The following is a 26059-nucleotide window of genomic DNA, read 5'->3' as shown; positions in this document are numbered from 1 at the left end:
AGGAAGAATCAATACGCAAAGAAGTGGGATACGGAAGTACTAAGGAATGATGAGATACGTTTGAAGTTGTCTAACGCTATAGATACAGCAATAAGGAATAGTGCAGTAGGCAGTACAGTTGAAGAGGAATGGACATCTCTAAAAAGGGCCATCACAGAAGTTGGGAAGAAAAACATAGGTACAAAGAAGGTAGCTGCGAAGAAACCATGGGTAACAGAAGAAATACTTCAGTTGATTGATGAAAGGAGGAAGTACAAACATGTTCCGGGAAAATCAGGAATACAGAAATACAAGTCGCTGAGGAATGAAATAAATAGGAAGTGCAGGGAAGCTAAGATGAAATGGCTGCAGGAAAAATGTGAAGACATCGAAAAAGATATGATTGTCGGAAGAACGGACTCAGCATACAGGAAAGTCAAAACAACCTTTGGTGACATTAAAAGCAACGGTGGTAACATTAAGAGTGCAACGGGAATTCCACTGTTAAATGCAGAGGAGAGAGCAGATAGGTGGAAAAAATATATTGAAAGCCTCTATGAGGGTGAAGATTTGTCTGATGTGATAGAAGAAGAAACAGGAGTCGATTTAGAAGAGATAGGGGATCCAGTATTAGAATTGGAATTTAAAAGAGCTTTGGAGGACTTACGGTCAAATAAGGCAGAAGGAATAGATAACATTCCATCAGAATTTCTAAAATCATTGGGGTAAGTGGCAACAAAACAACTGTTCACGTTTGTGTGTAGAATATATGAGTCTGGCAACATACCATCTGACTTTCGGAAAAGCATCATCCACACAATTCCGAAGACGGCAAGAACTGACAAGTGCGAGAATTATCGCACAATCAGCTTAACAGCTCATGCATCGAAGCTGCTTACAAGAATAATATACAGAAGAATGGAAAAGAAAATTGAGAATGCGCTAGGTTACTATCAGTTTGGCTTTAGGAAAAGTAAAGGGACGAGAGAGGCAATTCTGACGTTACGGCTAATAATGGAAGCAAGGCTAAAGAAAAATCAAGACACTCTCATAGGATTTGTCGACCTGGAAAAAGCGTTCGACAATATAAAATGGTGCAAGCTGTTAGAGATTCTGAAAAAAGTAGGGGTAAGCTATAGGGAGAGACGGGTCATATACAATATGTACAACAACCAAGAGGGAATAATAAGAGTGGATGATCAAGAACGAAGTGCTTGTATTAAGAAGGGTGTAAGAGAAGGCTGTAGCTTTTCGCCCCTACTCTTCAATCTGTACATCGAGGAAGCAATGATGGAAATAAAAGAAAGGTTCAGGAGTGGAATTAAAATGCAAGGTGAAAGGACATCAGTGATACGATTCGCTGATGACATTGTTATCCTGAGTGAAAGTGAAGAAGAATTAAATGATCTGCTGAATGGAATGAACAGTCTAATGAGTACACAGTATGGTTTGAGAGTAAATCGGAGAAAGACAAAGGTAATGAGAAGTAGTAGAAATGAGAACAGCGAGAAACTTAACATCAGGATTGATGGTCACGAAGTCAATGAAGTTAAGTTAGGCAGTAAAATAACCAATGACGGACGGAGCAAGGAGGACATCAAAAGCAGACTCGCTATGGCAAAAAAGGCATTTCTGACCAAGAGAAGTCTACTAATATCAAATACTGGCCTTAATTTGAGGAAGACATTTCTGAGGATGTACGTCTGGAGTACAGCATTGTATGGTAGTGAAACATGGACTGTGGGAAAACCAGAACAGAAGAGAATCAAAGCATTTGAGATGTGGTGCTATAGACGAATGTTGAAAATTAGGTGGACTGATAAGGTAAGGAATGAGGAGGTTCTACGCAGAATCGGAGAGGAAAGGAATATGTGGAAAACACTGATAAGGAGAAGGGACAGGATAATAGGACATCTGCTAAGACATGAGGGAATGACTTCCATGGTACTAGAGGGAGCTGTAGAGGGCAAAAACTGTTAAGGAAGACAGAGATTGGAATACGTCAAGCAAATAATCGAGGACGTAGGTTGCAAGTGCTACTCTGAGATGAAGAGGTTAGCACAGGAAAGGAATTCGTGGTGGGCCACATCAAACCAGTCAGTAGACTGATGACCAAAAAAAAAAAAAAAAAAAACTTTGGTGGAGGCGGTGGTGAGAGGAGTAGATTGCAAATTAAGTCTAAGTGATCATGGAGGTGCATGATGAGACGCAAGAATTTAGAGTTGTTGTCGGACACTTGATGCAACTCGAAAAGATGCTCAACAAGGGCAGACCACGATACAGGGTTGTCCTCATATAAAGGAAGCAGCTTCGGCAGACGACCAGGGGGAGGAGACGAAGGCGGCTTCGGTGTCCCTTGGAAAACCGGCTGGTCCGTGGTAGGAGAGCCCGTACAGCAGACTGGCGCAGTAGGCGTAGGTGCGTTACTGGCAAGCACGCCCATAGCAACAGCGGGTTGCACTGTCCTTGACATGTCGTGAAAACACGATGCGGCTTGCACGGTCGGTACCATAGGAATGAGTGGTTGCGCAATACGTGCAGGGGTCCCATAAACTGGACCGGGGATTACAGGTACTGAATTGAATTGACCCACTCTGGACATGGAATGCTGGCCTGGCAGACATAGGCGGTGCTGTGAGAGAGGCGAGCGGCTCAGCAACCAAAACCGGGGCCCCCTGCAAGTGTGTGTGTGTTTGGGGGGGGGGGGGGGGCAGTAACTTGTATGACCAAAGTTTAAGTTCTTCTTAAGTGAGAATGGAGAACTGTGTGCACCAAAATGTTCTTGATTATTTTGCCAATGAGGCGAAACCAGAATAGGTCGCGGTTGATAGTGGCCAGGTGCATTTTGCAATAATGGCGGTGCTGCACACTGCACAACAGTAAACTGTTGTTGCGGTCTGTTGGGAGTCAAAGTATGTGTGCGAATGTAGATCACTTTGAGCATTATACGATCGATCAGTAAGTACACAGTTCTGAATATTATTCACTTCACGTGTTGGTGAGCCCAGTCCGGCGACACAAAACCCAAGTCCATTGTTTGTGTTAGTAGCGTAGCACTCAACCATTGTAGAGTGACAAAGTTTGAAGTTGACATGGCTGGAGATCGTGAATCACTATGAACTAATGTAGAACCGGTCGTTGGTGAAGGAATGAAGATGTCCAGCAGTCATTGTTGTGCTTCCAAATCTTCGAACAAAGCGTTGGCTGAGGTAGCCATGGTGTTGGGCACATAACCTATTGATTTACAACACCCACCGCGGAAGTCGCGGAAGACGTAGAAACTTCGGGGTCACCAGTATGGGAACAGTATACAATTATTGGTTGAATGCAATAACTATCCCCATTAAATTCCACATAAAGATATATTTCACAGTAAGTCATATATGTGTACACAGCTTGCGATACAGACCAGAACTAAAAACTAACATGGTGGCTCGGCAGAGCAATCAGAGTCCAAAGATTGTGTTAATCGTGATCAATACGACCATCGACGCCACAGGGGCTTGTATACATGTCGAAGGATTTTAAACTCTGGCATGTGCTGAAGCATAAGTGTTTGCAGTACCACTTGAAAATGGCCCAAAGACTGAAATTGCAATTGTGAAATAAATAACTTCTACAGTCAATGGTGAATACAACTTCCTTGGGGGGGGGGGGGGGGGGGGGAGGGGGAATACTGAATCTGAAAAATAGGGAGGGGGGGGGGGGGGGGGAAGGAATATTATAACACAGTAAGTGAAGCAGATAAAACTGAGTTCATACATAAAAAGAGAAACTGACAAAACATGCAAATATGGAGCAGTAAGAATGAGTATGAGAAAGACAGATGTCATATACAGGGAAATTAAAGGAACCATTGGAGAAAAGCGAAGCAGCTTTACAATATCAAGAGCTCAGATGGCAATTCAAGACCAAGCAAAGAAGGGTAAGCTGAAATGTGGAACGTATGTACAGAAAGGCTATCTATATAAAGGAAATAAACTCAAAGACAATGTTACTGAAAGGGAAGAGAAAGTAGATGAAGATGACACGGCATGTGTAATATTGCAAGGAACGTTTAACAGAGCACTGAGAGAAATACTAAAGTAAGACACCTAGAGGAGATAACATTCCCTCAGAATTATCAAGACCTTTGGGAGAACCAGGTATGACAAAACTATTCTGTCTGCTGTGTAGAATGTATGAAATAAGCAAACCACCCTAGACTTCTCTCAATACCAAAGACCCGTGTGAATGTTAACAAGTCATGGTTGCAGAATAATAGCACAAATTATCAGTAAAAAAATGAGACAACAGACAGAGGCAAATTTGGGGACAGAGGGGAGGGACATCTTAAAATATAGATTGAAAAAAGGTGAACCTTTATGTATAGCATTTGTAGATTTACAGAGAACCTTGGTAATATTGACTGTAACAGAAAGTGGTTTCTAAAAACTGGTTTCTGTAAATCCTTTTGCTATCTGTATTTTGTTACTGGTAGCTTCAAAATTTCAAGGAATGTATATCTGTCAACATAATCAAAAGCTTTGTGTAAACATAGAAATACTCTAAATATAGGTCTGCCTGTTTCAAATCCATCTTAAAAATAAGTCATAGAGCCTGTATTGCTTAACATGTTGCCACATTTCTCTGGAAAACAAATTGATCATCTCCCATGTCAGTTTCTGCTGGTCTTTCTAGTCTTTTGTGAATAATTCATGTTAGTATTTTTCTGTATGGTTGGTGGTTTGGTAATACTAACGCCTACCAGCATCTGCCTCATTTGGTACTGAGGTTATTAGTCTTCTTGAAGTCTGAGAATGTTTCTCCTGTATTTCATATCTTACACACCAAGTGGAACAATGTTGTCATTGCTGGAATTCCTTGGGATAGTTCTGAGGGAAAGTCGGGTAGCCCTGGTGCTTTATTTCAACTTAGGTTTCTCAGTGCTGTGTTAAATTCTTCTGCTTCCTTCTCTCTTTCTATAATTTTTTTTAAATTTTGTGTCCCTCTTATAGACCCTGTATGTATGCCTTCCACACCTCAACTTCCTCCTCCTTGCTCAGTACTGTTTTGCTATCTGAGCTCATGATACTGATACAGCTACTTCTTTTCTCCAACAGTTTCTTCAGTTTTTCTTATAAGTGACAACTTTCTTTCTTTTAGCCATATATGTTTCTACAGCATTACATTTCTCCTCTACATGTTTCCACTTTGCCACTTGGCATACCGTGTCACTCTAATTTTGTAGGCATATTTACTTTATTTTGTCTGATTCATTTGCTGCAGTTTGATATTTTTTCCTTTTATCGATAAATTCAATATCTCATGTTTCATGAAATGATTTATATGAGGCGTTGTCTTTTTACCTGTTTGATCACCCTCTGCTGCTTTCACTACTTCATCACTCAAAACTACTCATCCATCTTCTGTTGTATTACTTTCCCCTCACTGTTACCTATTATCTAATGCTCTATTTAAATCTGTCATTAATATGGTAAAGTTCAGGAAATCTACAGGAGGAGGAGATATGTTAGAGGACAAGTTCCTATATCTGGAATTCTAGGAAATGTAGTTTAGGTGGGAGCAAGTAAATGTTATGTGTGTAATTGCAGTAGTAGGCACTCGGCTCCTTTTAGAGCATGCTCAACAGCTGGATTAGAGAGGTGGAGACTTCCTTTGTATCCATTTGTGCCTTTGCTGGATTGGTACATTCATGTATGAAAAGCCATACAGTGGGAATATGTTAGCCAGATTTTACTTCCAGCAATGTTTGACTGAAAGTACACTGTTCCACAAAGTGGGTAGTGCTCAGATTTCTAACAGCATAGCCTTTCACTTGAGTTTGGCAGCTGATTTAATTTCTATGTATTATATGACTAAACTAAAATATGGCCCGCCAGGTTAGCCGTGCTGTCTAACGGATTGCTTTCCTGGCAGGAAGGCATACCGGTCCCCGGCATGAATCCGCCCGGCGGATTAGTGTTGAGGTCCGGGGTGCTGGCCAGTCTGTGAATGGTTTTTAAGGCAGTTTTCCATCTACCTTGGTGAATGCAGGCTGGTTCCCCTTACTCTGCTTCAGTTACACTATGTCGGCAATCATTGCGCAAACACTTTCTCCACATACGCATATGTCATAATTACTCTACCACACAAACATTGGGGTTACACTTGTCTGGTGTGAGACATTTCCGGTGGGGTCCACAGGGGCTGAACTGCACAATAACTCTGGGTTCAGTGTGGGGCGGCGGTGGGGTGACGTGAACTGCTGCAGCCTCTTGTGGGTTTGTGAACCACTGAGGGCTATGATGGGGACGAAGCCTCTCTGTCGTTTCTAGGTCCCCAGTTCCACACAATACAATACAAACTAAAATATAGCCAGTTCAGAATCAAGTTGCAAAATGAAACTATCAGATAAAAAAAGACAAATTTTTTATTTAAACAGTTTTCAAAAAATTGGTCTGAACAGATTATGTAGTGAATCCAAACAGGTTTGATTTCACTTATTTTTACAAAAGGTAAAATGTGTACAAAAAATGGCGCTTCATAGCTGCATGCTGTTACTGAGCCTCAAGGAACAGCATTATTGTTTGTGACATAGCCTACCAGAGATGTGGGAAAGAGAATATGCTTGCGTCTTGTAAGGTTTTAGGTATCAAACAGTGTGTGTTTTATTTAGACGGTGAATAGCACATAAAACATAGTAAGGGAGCAAGCCTATTTTCTAAGCACAGTGCTTAACATGTTCTTGTAATTGAGTTTGAGATAAAAGGTCTTACTTATATCATTTTGAAAGGCACCAGTTTCTTATATCATGTGATTTTCAGAAAAAGTTACTAAGAATAGGAATTATAAATACAAATTTATTTGTGTATGTACATACTAGTATGTTGTGAATGAAGGTAAATTAATATAAGCCACATTAATTTTTGCAGATTTTTGAAGATTCTGATGCATGTGACCCACTACAGATGAAGAAAGAGGTAAGTGATATCTTATTTGCAATATTCTGGTCTATTTAATGTCGATGTAATTGCCATAATTAATAATGTATGACAGACAGACATGAAGTCATATAAGAGTCACTTGGAAAAAAAAAAGTTAGTGAGTTAATTTTTTGCTGGACAGTAGGTTACTGTAGACTGAGGCTGGGATGATTTTGGGTGTGGAGAATGTGTCGTAAGGCAAACTCTCATCTGCGAAATTCAGAAAAGTTGGTGGTGAAGGGGAAGAACCAGATGGCCTGAGTTGTGAGCTCACAACCCGGGCCATCTGGATCTTCCCTCCTCCACCAGCTTTTCTGAAGTGCGTAAATGGGAGATATCCTTACAACACATTCTCCGCTCCCAAATTATCCCATCCTCAACCCACAGCCCCCAAACCCTCCACCAACAGTTTCCACCGCCTCTGTTCTATCACCTCCTCCCTTTCATGTCCCCACACCCTCGTTGTGTGCTGCCCTCTGCCAACACCCCTACCTATCATTCTTCTCCATTGCTTCTCTACTTTTCTGCTCCCTGCTACTCCCCTCTCCCTCCCCCACCCAAACCAAATCTCCCTCCCCTACAGACTCCCAATGCTGCAGTTATGTCATGCCTGCATCTAGTTCCTGTACACTCCGCTAGACAGTGCTCTTCTCTCTTCCCATTCATCTCCTGCTATCCCTCTCTCTTCCTTGCCTCACTCCAGATTGCCACTCAGTGTGACAGTTGCATTCTGGTCCAAACTGCCAGAGATGGCAGTCATGTGTGCTAGAGATATGCTTGCTTGTGTGAATATGTGTGTGTTTTCTTTTCTGCAGAAGGCTTTTGCCAAAAGCTACATGTGAAACAGTCTTTTCATTGTATCTGTCATATGTACGGTTAGTAGATATGCAGTTTATTTATTTCAAAATTTTGTTGGCTTTCATGGCCAGTTGCTGACATATTGTGTGTTGGCTTTTGTCTTGGAATCTGCATCCTAAGTTTGTTCTATAATTTTTCTGACATTTTGCCAACACGAGTAGCTGGCATTACCAAAGTTTCACACTCCATTGCTAGTGGTCTGCCACTAGCAATGGACGGTGCATCTTTGATAACGCCAGTGACTTTTCCTGTTGTAGTGTTAGAAAAGTCATAAACAAATGTCAATCGAAGATCGCAAGATATGAGCTAACTTTATTTATTGTTTATAAAGTGTTAAGAATTAGAAACAAAAAAATTGAATGAAGTATTTAAAAAATTGCACTGTGACATCAGTCTAATTGCCACAAATCAATACTCCTATATGAAGCAGTCCAAACAATTTATCACACACTAGACATTTGCAGTGGACTGTGAGCTATAGGACAGAGGCAAGGCAGCAGTGTAACTGTGAGTGTGGGTCATTTGTTTTGCCCAGATATCTCGTTCAGTTAGGGCACGGTCTACAAAAGGTGGGGCTCTAGCTTCTAGGTCATTGCAAAACAGCACAAATGGCACTACTAATTAAAACATACATTCTGAACTAAGATCATTCATTCTGACAAAATTTAACTGTTGCACATTGTTTTCTTTGAACTAGATAATACATGTATATTTGTATTTCCAAATCCTTTGTAAATAGCTACAACATTTAGTAAGCTTGTGCCAATAATTATTTCTATGACTACTTCTGATACCATTTTTCCACCCTTATCAGAGGTGTAATGCAATGTAGCGTGAGAGCACAAAGAAAGCTGGCAGTCTGCATGCTAACCGCCCACACGGCTAAGTGCAATTACATGCATCTGCTGGTGGACACAGCACACACTTGTTAATCTGCCAGTTGAGGTGAAGCAGCATTGCAATGAATAGGATATCTCTAGGACACTGGTTGCTTTTCACTAGTACTCTGGTTTTAAAGAAAATATGTGGTAAAGCATAGCCTCATTCGTCAGTTTGATATTGAACTGCCTATCTTTTTGTTAATAGTCATAGTTATATGAAAATTAAGTAACCCACACACCATATTTGAATAGTTTGCAATGAAAAATAGGAGTCACTATAAGTTTACATTTGATGCAATGTTGATTATACATTACTGCATATGACATGTAGCTAACACATACTTTTTTTCTTTAAACTTGGGAAGACATGTCCACTCTTGAGGAAATTAATTATGTGTAGCACTCACTTCTGTCTACATGCGTAAACAATACAGCAAGAGTGAACTATTCATAACATCCCTTGCATCTTACAAATGCTTCCAGGTATCAGTACAAATTTTTAGCCAATTATTGCACAGCAAGAGGAAAATATTTTGGGATATAATTAACATGCAAAATTTTCTTATCTATCCCACTATACAAGTACAGGAGAGCATCCATCATCCAAAACAATTTGGGACTGGAGGTGTTCAGATGACTGATTTATTGGATAACCAATCCTTGTGGAGAAAATGTGCCACTATCAAGAGAATAAAATGAAACAGAGCAACAGATATATGTGGTAAACACAAAACTGGATATATTTTATATGTATTGTAAATTCTGTACATACCTTACATCAATTAGTCATTTAGCCCTACAGTTTATGAAAAGAATTCCAAAATTGACTTTAGTGTCAGACCTGAGACATGCTTCTTTGCTTCTAAATCAGCACATCTTATTAAAGACAGCAATTGGACAACATCTCACTCTTCTTGTTTTTCAAACTTCTTAATAGCCATCTCAAGGCTGTTAAAAGCTTCGTCGTTGAATGGTCCTAGGTTCTTTTTTGTTGTTGCAAGGCTGTTGGTCTTCAATGTCACTAACAATGACTTCATACCCTCAGTAACTGATAACCAGGGTCACCAGCATCACATTCCATCCAGTCTTGAATGTTTTTGTGGTCACAGTCTTCAAATCCTGAAGATTCTTTAATCATCCCAGGCAGTTGTGAAACAAATTGGCTGTTTGGTGGGTCTTCACTTGTGGTGATAATCTCATATGGTAGGAGGAGCTTATTGCAATTGTTTGCCATGGTGGTGTCCTCCACAGTAGCCCCATCTTCTGCTGCCATGGTACGCAGTGTTCCTCAAGTTAATTTCAGTGTACACATCCTCAATTGCTTTTTGACTTTCTTCCCCAATCTGAACCACACGTGGAAATGCCTTTCTATAATACAAACTGAAAATTTCAATGATTGCCTGATCCATCTGTTGGAGGACTGAAATAATGTTAGGAGGGAAAAAAAGTAAAAAGACCAACCTTAAAATTGCCGTTTTCTCTTTTCATTGAAAGGTTTGAGGGAAGACTTGGGGTGTTATCGGTCAAAAACAAAACATTGCTAACAACCACCAGTTGTATGTTGATGCTTTTTGACTTCAGAAATAAATACAGTGTCATACCATTCTGTAAAAATGCTTGTATCCATCTATGAATTCTTTTGATACTTGTAGGTGACAAGCAGTTTTTTGTAGTCCCTGAAACCACAACAGATTTGTAGACTTTCATGTAATCAGCAAGTATAGCCTATGTATTCCAGTAACATTTCTGTATACTGTAGCAGTGATGCAGGTTTTGCTTGCCTTAAAACCAGGTGCTGACATTTCTTTCTTGTAAACCAGGGATTATAATATTACTGATATTTAAAGAGTTAAATAATATTATATTTATCACTCTTGCTAGTGACAAAGCTTCAGAAATGGTACATAGAAAATTTTTTCTTGTTGATAATGAAATTATATTCCGCCAACTAGCATCAGATTGCCATCAGACTGACAAGAACATTGACCGATGGCATTGTTTAGAGGCCAGTGACCAATCTCAAAATTACGCAGTTTGTGTAATTACATTGCCCAGATACTGATTGAAAAGATCGGTAAAAGAGACCTGAGCGATGCCAAATTAAAAGTTTAATAAAGTGAGTGACAGTTGAACACTAGTAGCACTCGGCTGTGACCACCAAATAATTTGTCGGCTACTTTCCTTTGCTACAGCGTGGAAAATTTCTAAAATGCAACATAATAAATTGAGATTCAATTTGTCTGAGCATCCAGATCTGCATTTTTCATTTTTCCCTAAGTCACTTCAGTTGTGTGCTTCAACATTTCTCGTGATGAGGCCACATCCATCCTACTTCCCCCTCCCTCCCTCCCCCCCCCCCTCCCCTCCATCTCCACCATTCCCTATCCTCCGTAAACTAGTCCCAAACACTGCATGTTTTCCCGAAATCACTTCAGGCCATCATTAGGATGGCAGTAAAAAATCAGCTTCAGTTGCTTGCAATGCTGTTGTACTCACAGTGCATTGTGATTAGTAAGTTAATGCTCTTACTGTGCTGTGATGTATCGCTTAAATGGTATACTAGAACTTAACATGATGTACCACATTGTGGTGATAACTGTCATTTCTGTTAATGTTATCACACATTATATGTGTAGTGTCGAAAAGCAACTGAGGTCTTTAATTAGATATATCTTTTGTTCCAAAGATCCTTAGTGGGGTGATCCTGAAGACAGTAGAACATGTTCTGACATTCCTATCAGAATGGTCGTGTCTTGTTAATCCTCATCTCCTAGTCCATTGTATTTGGTCCTTTATTATACAATATGTCAAAGTCTCTGTTCTGATTTAATATCATTACAAAATAATTTTAATTAGCATTGGACAGTGATGTAGACAATTTACATTTGTTACATGAACACCAAATAACGGGCTACATAATATCTATTACCTGTGTGCCAGAACTTCCAATAAATCTTTCCGCACTGAAAGTGTAACTCAGCCAAATTTTCTGAGATGACTAGTGATGTACCTTCACTTGTGACATGTGCCATTTCAGAGATTGTGCAGCCATACAGTTCACAGGCCTGCTTATAGAGGCCACCTAGCTCGGCTCCCTGGCATACTCTGGTCAGCTGCCAAAGAAATTATTTAAGCAATCACAAATGAATGCTCCACCTATACTGTAAACTGAATTACTGTTGTTCAATCAATGTGTTCAGTGCTACGTACAACCCGTACTTCATTTGTGTCGTGTATGTTGTTCTATAAAGTGCTATGTTCCATAAATCGTGTTTGTTCTTGCTATAGCAAACTTGGCGATAGGAGACGGCTATGTTTTCTCCACATGTTAGTGTCAGTGCTCCATCAACCGACAAAGTCTCAGTGGAAGAAATACTCCAACATATCACTGCCCAGCAGCAAGCTTTTACAGAACAGCTGCAGGCTCCAGCCACTGCTCTCAATCAAGTGGCATCTGCATATTCGCAGCAAGGTATTCTTCTGTCAGTTCAACTGTAACCCCTTCCAGCATATGATGAGTCAGCTGAACATTGGAACTCCTAAGAGACACGATTATGCCAACATTTCCAGGTTTTTCACATCGTCAGTGCAAACAGGTGCAGGTCTTTCTTTCTTGCCTGGCTTTCAGCATGCATTCATCAGTTGTTATCCATTTGATGAAATGTGAAAGCTTCTCTCAGTGTCTCGCTGTGACAGTTTCAGAAACGTCCAAACCAATCTTACAAAGCCTGGGCTGCAGAATTAAAATGGTTGAGCCATCGTAAATTTGTCACCAGTAACCATCATATACTGATCACATGGTGCACAATGTTATTATTCGTCTGGCTGTGAATAGGGAAGTCCACGAGAAAGCAGTTCAGTGTGAGAATCAGACACATACGGATGAGCTCAATATAGCACACCTGTTTGAAGTGTCACAGGTTGTAGGCAATCAGATTGCTGCAGGGGGGGAGGAGGATATTGGAAGTTGCTCATTCAAACCCTCAATTACCGCGACAATATATTTTCAGCTGTCAGTTAAGTACCTAGCTTTCAAGGTTTCTCAGACAGGGGCCAAGCTGTTGCATCATAATGTCGATACACATGCAACTTTGTCATGGTCGACCTCTGTTAAGGAACTGCAGACATTTCTAGGTAAAGTACATACTACCATTAGTTCTTGCTGGATGCATCCACTGTTGCTGAGCACCTGCATGCACTTTTGTGGAAAAATGTGTCTTTTTTTTATGGTCCCCAGCTGGTAACCGAGTGTTTACTTTGCTTAAATCTAAGCTTCAATCCACCCCATATCTGGCCACTTTTTAGCCAGATCAGAATGTTGTGTCGGCTACAGATGCCGCTCAGCACCATTGGCGCAATGTTGGTGCACATATAAGAGGACAGGTCTGAATGACCCATTGCTTACACTTCTAAGACTTTAACTCCTGCTCAGCAGTGGTATTCTCAGATTGAAAAGGAAGCTTTAGTGATGGTGTTCACCCTCAACAAATTTCACATCCTCTTGTATGGTTCCAAGTTCTATTTAATCATGAACCACAAGCCACTGGTTGCTCCTTTTAACCCTTTGGCTTTAATACTGGACAGGACAGTGTGTCATTCGCCGTGGCGGGCTCCCTTCCTCTCCCGCTGTCATTACCAGATCCATTACCACACACCAGCAACAGTGCCTTATCTCGCCTTGTGATCAGGCTGGACCCCGCGTTCGATCAGGACGAGTTGCTATCTTTGTATTTAGACACTGAGAACCAGAACACAGTCAATGGTTTTTCCATCACTAGTGCCACGATGGCATTGACCATTGCCGCAGATCCTGTACTCGGTCATATCCTCTCTTTTGTGCAGCACGGTTGGCCAGAAAAACCCATGCGCCATGCCTCGGATCCCTTGCATAATTCCTTCTCCCTCTCACACCACATATCTTCATTTGATGGGGTTCTTTTGTAATTATGGAGGACGCCTCCCCCGCCCCCCCCCCCCCCTCCCCCTGCGCCACCGCTTCAAGTCGTGGTTCACACTTCCTTACTCTGTAATGTACACCGGCCTCTGCAAGACAGTTGGAGGGGGGGGAGTGGGGGTGGGGAGGGGCGGAGGGGGGGGGGGGGGGGTCCTCTCGCACCAAAGCTTTGGCCTGCCAGTATCTGTATTGACTGGGCATTGCACTCACTGCGTTCAGAAATAGGTGGCCCCACAGGTGTCTTTTTCCCCTGGCTGACACCATAGTGCCCGTGGGAGCATCTACACATCAATTTTGCTAGGCCCTTCCCAAATCATTATTGGCTCACTGTAGTGGCCACCTATTACAAGTTTCCCTACGTGGCATGTTGTCCACCCAGATCTGTGGTGACCACTGTTTAGGCCCTGTCTAAAACTTTTGCAATTGAGGGACTTCTGTGTACCATTGTTACTGATAATGGCCCCCAGTTTGTTTCTTGAGAATTTGCATGTTTTTGTATGTTTAGTGGTATTCACCATCTCACAGTTCACTCGTTTCATCCTGAATCTAATGGTGAGGACGGTCGCACGATTCGGATATTTAACACTTGGACGAGGAAATACGTATCTGGGAAGTCGCCTGAAGCTGCTTTAGACCACATTTTGAGTTTGTACCGTCTCGAGGGCCCACTGCCTCCTCCACCATCGATACCTGTTCCTAGTCGCAAGTGGTCGGGTTCGCACAATAGTGAGGGTCCTTGCCTGGCAGATCGCTGTCTGGAGTTCCTACCTGTGTCCCCCCTCTTCGACTGTCGTCACTGGTGCAGCTCCCCCTGCAGCTGATGCTACAGCCGCAGCTACCTCCGTTGCTGGATCCTGTGCAGCTGTCGTATCAGATGCCCCCGCTGATGCCCTGGCACCGACTACTGGCCTCGATGAGGACATCACTGTGGAGATGCAGTCCTCGGTTTTGCTCTGTGGCCTCTCACAAGACGGTGAGATTAGGTGGAGAGTGGGGATCACATGCCAACCTGCCCCCTCATCACTTACTTCCTTACACGCTGGTGACAGCCCGTCACATGCTACAGCATCATCTAGCAATAAAATGGACATCAGCGCTGTCGTTGGTGTTTTCCATGACTCGTAAGCTCAGTGGTTCTGTAATCAGTGCTTTTTTCATGGTACCAGTGCTTTTTCAGTACCAGTGTCTCTTTTTTCTCTACCATGCATTTTTCTGTACCATGTATCTTTATGTACCTAGTGTTTTTATGTACATATGTGGTTTTCCAATCCCCTGTAAGGGCGAAGTGAATACCTTCCCTCCTGGTGGATGTGATTTCAGATATCCTGTGTCTATACAGTTCACAGGCCTGCTTATAGAGGCCACGTGCTTTGTCTCTCTGGTGCTCCCCGGTGTGCTCTGGTGAGCCCCAAAGAAACAGTATTATTTAAGTGATCGCAAACGAGAGCCCAACCTATTCTGTAACCTGAATTACTGTTGTTCAGTCCATGTGTTCAGTATTACGTACAATCTGTACTCTGCAGTATCTCACATGTCACCTTATATAGAACTATGTTCCAAAAATTATGTTTGTTCTTGCTGTAGCAACTAATTAATCTAAAACTAATCATCTCATATGTACCATAATCAGCAGTACAGTGTGCTCCAACACACATGTTGTGCAGCAACATTTCAGCCAACTGCAATCTCTCTACTTACGAATGAAACTTAAAACTACAAATTGCTACCACTACTACTAATTTATGACAACACCAAAGATCAGCTCCAAGCACTGTCTCAAGCAACGGTAATCTTCTCTCACTCTGCACCACATAACTAACTGTGCTTTGCGACTGTCAGTTGTCATCAGCCTTACAGTTAGAAGAAAGAATTAACTCAGCAAAAAATTTTCCAAAAAAATAACCATTATTTGTGACAATTGAGTGTACAGGATGCTCACAATGTCATAATACAAAAAATATGTAACAGACATTTTAAAAAAGAGATATGTTAATGTTCATTCCACAGGTCCTAAGTGAAGTGATCCTCACAGGTGTGTAATAAGTCAGAAAAATCTGAACTAAATAAAGCCCTGGGACACAACAGAGTTACTGAAGAGATTAAGAGTGCATTGAAGGTGGAACCAGAATCTCCATACCCGCTAGGTGTACGTTATGTAACTGTGGGGACCCTAAACTAGGCAGGTAACAGTGACGAGGAGTTAAAAAAATTGTAGTGCCCTAAATCCATTGATGTCCTTTTTTCTGCATACTAAACTAAATAAAGGGATCAGTTGATAGGACACAGCCTGAGACATCAAGGATCAGTTAATATGGCAATGAAGGGTAGTACGGGTGTTCAAAAAAATTGTAGGTGGAGACCAAGGCTTGGCTACAGTAAACAGGTTCAAGTGGATGTAGACTATAGTAACTGTACAGAGGCATAGAGACTTGTACAGGACAGACTAGTGCAGTGAGGTGCATTAAACCAGTCTTTGAACTGAAGTCTGCAACAAGTAGTTCAATGTTAGTATTCCTAGCATTTCTACTATGAGAGAAGTGTAACTTCATTTGTAGCTAGTGGAAATATACTCATGCTCATAAATCAAGGATAATTGCAGAATGTGGTGCCACACAATGTGGCATTACACAAAACTGGCACTAATAGCATAGGCACATAGGGAGCACAAATTACACAGATCTGTAAGTTCACAGTATTGGTGATAAGTTGAGAAAACCATCCCAAAACATATGTGCTACAAAACGCCACTGTTTCCTGTGCCTGTATCCTGACATCAATACGGGATATGATCACCGTGCACACGTACAAAGGCCGCACAATGAGTTGGCATACTTTGGATCAGGTGGTCGAGCAGCTGCTGGGATATAGCCTCCCATTCTTGCACCAGTGCCTGTCGGAGCTCCTGAAGTGTCCTAGGGGTTTGAAGAAGTGTAGCAATACGTCGACTGAGAGCATCCCAGATGTGCTCAATGGGGCTTAGGTCTGGAGAACAGGCAGGCCACTCTATTCACCTGATATCTTCCGTTTCAAGGTACTCTTCCATGATGGCAGCTCTGTGGGGCCGTGCAATATCATCCATGAGGAGGAAGGTGTGACCCACTGCACTCCTGAAAAGGCAGACATACTGGTGCAAAATGACATCCCAATACACGTGACCTGTTACAGTTCCTCTGTCAAAGACATGCAGGGGTGTACTTGCACCAATCATAATCCCACCCCACACCGTCAAACCATGACCTCCATACAGGTCCCTTTCAAGGACATTAAGGGGTTGGTATCTGGTTCCTGATTCACGCCAGATGAAAACCCGGCAAGAATCAGTGTTCAGACTATACCTGGACCCGTCTGTGAACATGCACCTTATGGTCATACTCCGAGGTGATTTAAACCCGCAAACTGCCCACCAGAGTGCTGTTTCACTATGTATCAGGATTATCCTTAATTTATGAGTATGAGTGTATAAGAGAGGGTGCTGAAAAGTTCCTGACTTTGCTTAGAAAGGGTATAGCTAGAGATTTTAAGTTACTCATTTATTCAATATATTCTCCCCTGTGAATGATACACTTGGAACATTGTTGTTGCAGCTTTTCTAGTCCATGCAAATAAGTCGTGTTCAGTCGCGAAACCAGCACTCAGCAGCCTCTTAAAAAACTTCACTGTCCTGAAGATAGTTACTCTTCGGGTGTTTCTTCAAGTTTTAGAAACAGATTGTAGTCCAAAGGGGTTAGGTCTGGCACATAGGGAGGATGGTTGACAAGTTGCAAATCCAGGTTCATCAATTTGGCAGCCCCGATGTTGTCATGCAACAAAAGGATCCCTTTGGTAAACTTCCCTTGGCATTTATTCTTAACTGCTTCCCTCAACTGATCCAGAAGATTAGTGTAATATTGTCCAATTATAGTAGGTCCCCGAGGTAAATAGCCCACCAACACAATTCCATCTTTGTCCTGGAAAACAGACATTATCATTGTTTTGGCCGATTACTGAGCGTGAAACTCCTCCAGCCATAGGGACCCAATGTAACACCATTCTTTTGATAGCTCCTTGGTTTCAGAGTCACAAATGTCAAGCCAGGTTCCATCCTCAGTCACTAACCTTGCCAAAAAGGTCTCTATAGCTTCAAAATGACTTTCAGGGTCTCACTGTGTTCCTTCCACTGATCACAGTTCAAATACGATTTAGCACCCATTTTGCTGAAAGCTTGCACATGTCTAGGATTATGGTGATAATGAAAACATGCTCCCAGGAGATGTCCAGCATCTTGGCTATGTTTCTGGTAGATATTTGTAGGTTGTGAAGAATCATCTCAAAGACAGGACAGCATCCGATGTTGCAATGTCTGGTGAAGTTTGAGGGCAACCACTGTTGGGCTTGTGTTCAGTGGTCAGTCTTGAAACTAGATGTCAAAGTTTTTTGCAGTGCTATAGGAACCAGTATTTGTGACATCTCAGTGTGAATGTCCTTTGTGAACTTCAGAAATGAAAACTTCGTGACAGCTCGTGCCTCCCACGACGAGAAACTTGCTTGTGACCTTGCCATCTTGGTTATCAGCTGCAACAGTGCACATTGTATCAATAATGAACACCTGATATTTACACTGTTACATGTTAAGATTACAAACTTCCAAATGAACCGCCAATTGTTGTTGTATTTCAACTGTAGGGCAACAATGCCAGGAACTTTTTTGCATCCTCCCATAAACAGATAACTGTTTTAGTTTGTTATGCATCCTTTGTTGCACATTCAATGTGTAATTGCTGTTCTTTCTGGACAGGATGGTGTGTCAGAGGAAGAAATCACTTCTCCACATGATGCAGTGCACATAAAGGAAGAACCTGTAAGTAATACAAACATACAAAAGTTGCCATATATTTTTGTAGAATTGGTACTTTTGTTGATATGTCGTAAAAGAAGCACTAGCTGGATGTGTTCCAATCTCTGCCATCTCCTACAGTTTTTACCCTCTACAACTCTCTCTAGCACCATGGAAGTTATTCCTCAATGTCTTTATACGTGTCCCATCATCCTGTCGCTTCTTCTTGTCAGTGTTATCCACACATTCATCGCCTCACTAATTCTGTGAATAACCTAACCCCTATCTTATCAGTCCACCTCCCTTCCAAAATATTTCTGTAGCACCAATATCTCAAACACTTTGATTCTCTTCTGTTCCAGTTTTCCCACAGTCTATGTTTCTCTAGTATACAATTCTGCTTTCTCAAAAATGTGTGCCTCAAATAAAGTTCAATATTTGATACTAGGTGACTTTCTTTGTTCAGGAATGCCATCTTAGCATCTACATGTTTGATTTTTACATCCTCCTTGCCTCATCTGTCACATGTTATTTTTGGCTTCCAATTTCGATGTTAAGTTTCTCTCTATTCTAATTCTGCTAACTATCCTTAGTTTCGTCTTCCTTTACTTCACTCTGAATCCAAAATGTTTGCTCATTACTGTTCATTACATTAAACAGGTACTGCAATTGTTCCTAACTTTCACTGACAACACATACTCGGATATAAAATGTACGTGATTGTGAAACAATGATTGTAGATCACTTGAAAATACTTATGAACCTCAAACAGCTTTAGTGTACTCAGAAGGAAATAAAGAGCAGTCATATGGTGAAAGCATTATGATTTAGTTGAGTCTAGATAACTGTGACTTCTAATAGTGTGGAAAACCAAGACTGGGACGATGTCCTCCCTCCAGACTGACTGGCTAAAACGCGCACAGATACACACATGCCTACCCCCTCTTCCCCCCCTCTGCCCCCCCCCACACACACACACAGAGAGAGAGAGAGAGAGAGAGAGAGAGAGAGAGAGAGAGAGAGAGAGAGAGCTTCATTATCATGGCCATAGCACTATGTCACCACACTGATGGGGTAAGGAGTTGCATCTGGTGGAGTGGGTGGCAAGAAAATTGAGGAGGAGAGGGATGGGAGGCACAAAGGAAGAAAAACTTATGGCTCGGAGAGAGGGAGAGGCATCAAAGGGACACAGGGACTGAGATCTGTCTTATGCACTCAACCAGCTTGTCCTACTTGATTCCCATCACACACATGTCCCACCCTAACATGAGCAGTATGACCTGTGAAAGCATTTGTGTCATATACCAGCTCTGCTGTAACGTCTGGATAGCCATTCAGATGGGTGTGACGTCTAGCCAGCCATTCAGCCCAGTCTGTTATATGGCTACCACTAAACTGTGGCTGGGAGGACAGTAGACTAATAGGGTTAGAACATGCTGCCAAGCACAGTATGCTGGTATCCAAAGGCCACTTCATAACCAGTGCCAACTACGAGGGATGATCAACAGAGACTCGGACTGATTCTTTTTTTATGTTATGTTTATTACGCCATTTCAGTGTTTACAAGATATTTTTCATAGTACTTCCCTCCAACTTGAATGCACTTTGTACAGCATCTGTACCAGTCCTCGAACACACAGTGCGTGCCATTCATCGTCAGGTCCTGAGAATTGTCTCACTTTACTCGATCATTGGTTCAAGAGTTCTCAAATTGAATGTCGCAAAGCTTTGACTTTAGTGATGGGAATAAAAAAAGAGTACAATCGCAGGCTGCAAGATTGAGGGCTATAAGGCAGATGCAGTACACAAGTAATGTTGAATTGAACCGGAAACTGCAAGAGTTGATTTGTGACACGAGGACACACATTTTTGTGATGAAGCTACCACTCAGTCCAAGAAAGTTCTGGTCATTTCGTTGCAATGTGTGCTATTCAGTTTAGCCAATACTGATGTATAATAAGCTGCTGTAACAGAAGTGTGAGGGAGAACTGCATACTGATAAATCATTCCATGACGGTCAAAAAATGTGACCACCATCGATTCCACTGCAGATGGAGCAACTTTCACCTCCTTTTAGTGTTCGAAAACTTGGTGATTTCCACACCATTCTCTGTCATTTTCCTTCAGGATCATAATGAAAAAGTTATGATGCATCAGTGGTGATAATTGATTCCCTTCCAACAACAAAGAGACTCAGTGTTGTGTTGGCAGAAGAGCCAACACCGTGTTACTAGAGGAGACCGAAATGCACGCGTTTTAGCTCACGCAGGCTGGCATGAGGAGGGAAGGACTATACTGATGTGAGGTCTGGAACATGACAAGGAAATAGAATTCACAAAGCGGACGTAATTAGTTTGATACTTTAATCCATTAATGATGAACGTCGCCCTTGACAATTCACAATATTATCTGTTAGTAACTGAACATGGCGCCTTGCTAGGTCGTAACAAATGACGTAGGTGAAGGCTATGCCAAACTGTCGTCTTTGTAAATGAGAGTGTATGTAGTCAGTGAACCATCACTAGCAAAGTCGGCTGTACAACTGGGCCGAATGCTAGGGAGTCTCTCTAGACTGGACCTGCCGTGTGGCGGCACTCGGTCTGCAATCACTGATAGTGGCGACACACGGGTCCGAGGTATACTTATGGACCGCGGCTGATTTAAAGGCTACCACCTAGCAAGTGTGGTGCCTGGCGGTGACACTACACTCAGAACCTCATGCTTTGTCTCCATTCACACAACCTTTTGTTCGTGGGCGAACAGATGTGGCACCCGACAGGCATAAACACAGATCATATGGAGATGATTGTGCATAATGTTAAGGACACTACCATATAAAATTCTCAACAATTCACTGAGTTATGTAATGTTATCCACTGATCCTCTCAAACAGTCACAGCAGCTGTGTTGATGGTGACTTCTGTCACAGCAGAATCCAAAGCACCAAGCTCACCTTGGAAGACAGACTAGTTGACCTCCTTCGAAGTCCTTGAACCACTTAAACAATGTTGCACAAGGCACTGCATCTTCGTCATGTGCTTGCTGCAGCTTTTCATAAGTTTCAGAGTCTGTATCCTTTGCATCACCTCCACTGTTCGATAAGCAAAATACAAAAAGTATTACAAAGTAGAGCATTACTGCCAACTTACTGCTATAAGAGTACTGATGCCTATGGACACTATACATAAAAACCCACTCTTTTCAAATATTCATGGTGCATATAGGAAACTATCACAGAAGCTACACGAAAAAATCAATCTCAGTCTTTGTTGGCCAGCTCTTGTAAATACTCTTCCTCAATACCAGCTTTTCTGAATAGCATAGATGGTAGTTATCCTTAGAACACATCTTGAACTCGCAATGCTGCTTGCCTCAATTTCCAACAGGTCCTGTTGCACATGTTGGACACTGGTTCAACATCAGGAGAAAAGAAGGCATTCCAGGCTACTTTTGACCTATCATCGAATATTCTACTCACGTCTAGACTCTGCATCTGCAAAGTTGTCATGAATATATTGTCATGAATATATTGTCAGTGATTACTGTTTCTTGTTTTGGGAGTCAATAGATGTTTCAGTATGTGAATACCCCCGAAAAAGAATTACAAAGTCATGGTTCATTTGTGACCTGGGCAGCAGGGGAGTGAGCATTCCCACAGAGTAGCACTTACTGTTTCACAGCATGCTTTGTTCCAGTAGAAAAATCATAACTGGTACAAAGGAGCTTGTGTAGATCAGTTAATTTCTGAATATTTTCAAGCTGCAGAATTTGGTTTTATGTGAAAAGTACTGAGGCAGAACACAGAGAGGCATTTCTTTCACTGCTTCAGAGGACATAACTTTCAATATTGAAAGCATTAGTCTGAGACAAATTCTAATACAGCAGTTCTGTACTTTGCCTACTTTGGTGAGTGCTGACTCAATGCCACTGTAGTGAAAGATAGCACAATGATCAAATTGAGGTCACGCTAGCAATCAGTAATGGATATATGCCCCACCAAGTCCAAGCCAATGCATAGGGAAAGTTTATCACTATTTTAGCCTTGAAAGATGATGTCTGATGTTTTCACATCATGTCAGCTGTGAGTCACAGTAAATTCCAGGAATTGTGCAGTCAAAGTTATTGATATGGTCTCCCAACTTCATCCACAAAGCAAGGTGCTTGAAACACTAGTGAGGTTTGATAGGTGATACTGCTGACATATTTTTTGTCAGCCAACCTGATGCATCATCCAGTATTTGTATAAAAATACACATCATGCTTCACTTTAATGTAGTTTCATTTATTTTCTTATTGTCATCACTTTAGTGAAATTACAAATCATTTTCGCAGCAGGAAATTATATTTTTCTGCAAATTCTTCAAAATCATTCTTAATTGCATTATTATCTGTATCAGTAAGATTTAAACCTTTCTTATTGTCAGTGCCATATTACATTCATGGGCATAGTCATAAATGTTAATCATCATTTCAAAAAATATAAGTTTCATAACTTTTTTGTTTTCTAGGAGGCACAAGTCTGTATTCCTGGTGTACAGCAACAATGAACCATCATTTGCTGGATTGGTGGTGGTCAAACAAGCCTACTGAGCATGGTGGTGCAGTGGTTAGCATACTAGACTTGCGTTCGGGAGGTCGATGGTTAAAACTCGTATCTGGCCACCCTGATTTAGGTTTTCCATGATTTCCCTAAACCACATCAAAGGAAATGCCAGGATGGTTCCTTTGAAAGGGCATGGCTGTTTTTCTTCCCCATCCTTTCCTAACCCAAGCATGTGCTTTGTCTCCAGTGAACTCATTGTTGAGGAGACGTTAAAAACTAATCTCCTCCTCCTCCTCCTCCTCCTCCCCCCCCCCCCCCCCCAAACAAGTCTGACTGATGAAGAATAAAGTAGCAGATTATCTCTCTGTTAAGAATTAACTGCATCAATAACACAAAACACCACACACTATTAAAAATCATTACACAGATTATAACAGTGTATTAATTACAGTTTGTCACTGGACAAAATTCACTCAAAGACAAAAAACACGCACACCATGAAGGAATTATCTGAATGGGATGAAAATGGATAGATGTGATGTACATTTAAAAGCAGCTAATTACAATTTCAGAGAAATTGGATGATTTATTCAAGACAAAGAATATCACAAATTGAGCAACACGATAATGCATTTGCCTACCCCTGGCCCTTTTGCACGCTGTTATTTGGAATGATAGTGATTGCTAGAGCTGTTGGATTTCCTCCTGAGGGATATCGTGCCTCATTCTGCGCGATTGACATGTTAGATCGTCAAAATCCTGAAATGGTTGGAGGGCACTGCCCATTGTGCTCCAAACATTCGCAGTTGGGGAGAGATCCAGTGACCTTGCTGGCTGAGGTAGGGTTTAGCAAGCATGAAGACAAACAGTAGAAACTATCGCTGTTTGTGGGCAGGCATTATCTTGCTGAAATGTAAGACCAGATGGCTTGCCATGAAGTGCAGCTAAACAGGGCATAGAAAATCATCAGTGTACTGCTGTACTGTAATAGTGTCCTGGATGGCAACTGAATGGGTCCTGATATGAAAAGAAATGACATCCCCAAACAATCACTCCTGGTTGTCAGGCTGTGTGGATAGGAACAGCCAATGTTCAGGGAATCTCCAGACACGTCTTTGGCCTAAAATCTCATTGACTGGAGTAGAATTGTATTCAGTGCTGAGACCCAGTGACCTGCAAAGACATGTCAGGAGATGCCCTGGATGGCAGTGGATACTAAACTGATTCGTCCACAATACAGCCGGCTGCTTGGAGTTTTGGTCATGGGCACCACTTCTTTCCCCATATGGTAGTCATTTGCAGCACCTTTATAGTGTGGGGCTACTTCGACAATATTTTATGCCCCGCTTTGTTGCCTTTCGTGGAAAGCCATCCTCAACTTACATTTCAGCAAGATAATGACTGCCCGCACACAGCGAGAGTTTATACTCCTTATCTTCATACTTGCCAAACCCTAACTTGGCCAACCAAGTTACCGGATCTCTCTCCAGTTGAGAATATTTGCAGCATTATGGGCAGGGACCTTCAACCATCTTGAAATTTTGACAATCTAGCATGCCAGTAGATCAAAATTTGGCATGATCTCCCTCAGGAGGACATCAAACAACTCTATTAATCCATGCTAAACTGAATAATTGCTTGCATAAGGGCCAGATGTGGACCAATATGTTACTGACTTGCTTAATTTGTGACACTCTTTCTGTGGAATAAATGGCCAATTTCTTCTGAAATTGTAATCATTTGTTTGTCTGTACATTTACGTCACATCTACCTCATGGTGTGTTGTCTTTTAAGTGCATAATTAATGTGTGATTGTTCAGATGAAACATATAATGGTGTCAGGTGCAGTTAAATGCAAAGCTACACAATGTAATTGGCCAGTGGTTCGCACACCTAGTGCGTCCTATGGAGCTATCAATGTCACTCCTTTCAGTGGCTGCTGCAAGTCAGGCCTCAGTGGGATGAATTCATGGTCCTATGCTGTAGAGCATGTAACAGCAAAATTCATTCATCACATTGTGTAATAGCCTTTGGCTGAATTTTCCTGTTTGTAAACCTGCAGTTAGAAATAACTTCAGCAGTCGGTGAACAAAAATATTAAAAATATTTCTTGCTAGTCAACCACTTTCTAACCTTGGTGAGTCTATAATCTGCCACTTAACCACTGCAGTTTGTCTGTTAAACTATGTCACATGTATCTGTCTCTGCACAACCAGACACCCTGCTCTCTATGTATATGTATGAGATGGAAAATTCAGTTCAGAAAATTGTTAATTCCACAAATGCAGGATGGACTGAGAAGTACTTACGTTCAGGGAACTTGTCTTCCATTCCTCTTGGTAAGGCAAATAAAAATAGACTCAACTCATACTCCTTGCAAGTTGAAATAACCCAATAACTTACAAAAAGGTGCTCCGTATAAACTATCTCCATAATTTATATGTTGAAAATGTCATAAAGACGAAAAAAATTATTGCCAAAACTCTTTAAAATAAAAAATGCTATTTGAGGTACAATGCTCTTTGCAGACAGAAATGTGTTCTACCAAGAATAGATGACAACCTACAATGTGAGGCTATAACTACTTGTAAAAGTATAAAAAATAGATGTCTAATTTTAATATCTGCACATATTGGAAAAAAATTAATAGCCAAGATTGCATTCAGTATTATTTATTCCTGATTACTGGTTTCAACAGTTAAGACAGTCATCTTGTGATTAAAAAAAAAAAAAGTTATATTTCCTGTTCCATTATGAACGTATCACACATACCATGTTGACATCCTTATGGATATTTTTGCATGTTTTGACAGTCTGATTTTTTAGATTTCTGTATTCTCTCTCACCTCCTTCATTTGCTGCATTATTATATTTTCTTATTTCACGAGTTAAATTCAATATCACCTCTGATACCTAAAGATTGGTACTAGACCTCATCTTTTCGCCTATTACATCCATTCCATCATTATTTCATCTCTCAAAACTATCTGTTTGTGTTCTATTGTGTCCCTTTCCCCAGCTTCAATCAAGTGTTGCATAATGCTCACTTTGAAGCTCCCAACAACC

General features: G+C 41.4%; 1 protein-coding gene across 1 annotated transcript in view; it reads left to right on the top strand.

Annotated features, from left to right (window-relative positions):
- Window positions 1-26059, top strand: part of LOC126425029 (uncharacterized) — a 102293-nt gene that overhangs the window by 50675 nt on the left and 25559 nt on the right. Inside the window, exons 4-5 of the mRNA XM_050087938.1 lie at window positions 6894-6941; window positions 18412-18474. Of these exons, the coding sequence (XP_049943895.1) occupies window positions 6894-6941; window positions 18412-18474 (111 nt within the window). The remainder of the gene's footprint in view (window positions 1-6893; window positions 6942-18411; window positions 18475-26059) is intronic.

The sequence above is a fragment of the Schistocerca serialis genome, chromosome 10, assembly GCF_023864345.2.
Source record: "Schistocerca serialis cubense isolate TAMUIC-IGC-003099 chromosome 10, iqSchSeri2.2, whole genome shotgun sequence".
Taxonomy (NCBI): Eukaryota; Metazoa; Arthropoda; class Insecta; order Orthoptera; family Acrididae; genus Schistocerca; species Schistocerca serialis.
This window is presented reverse-complemented; position numbering and strand designations above follow the sequence as displayed.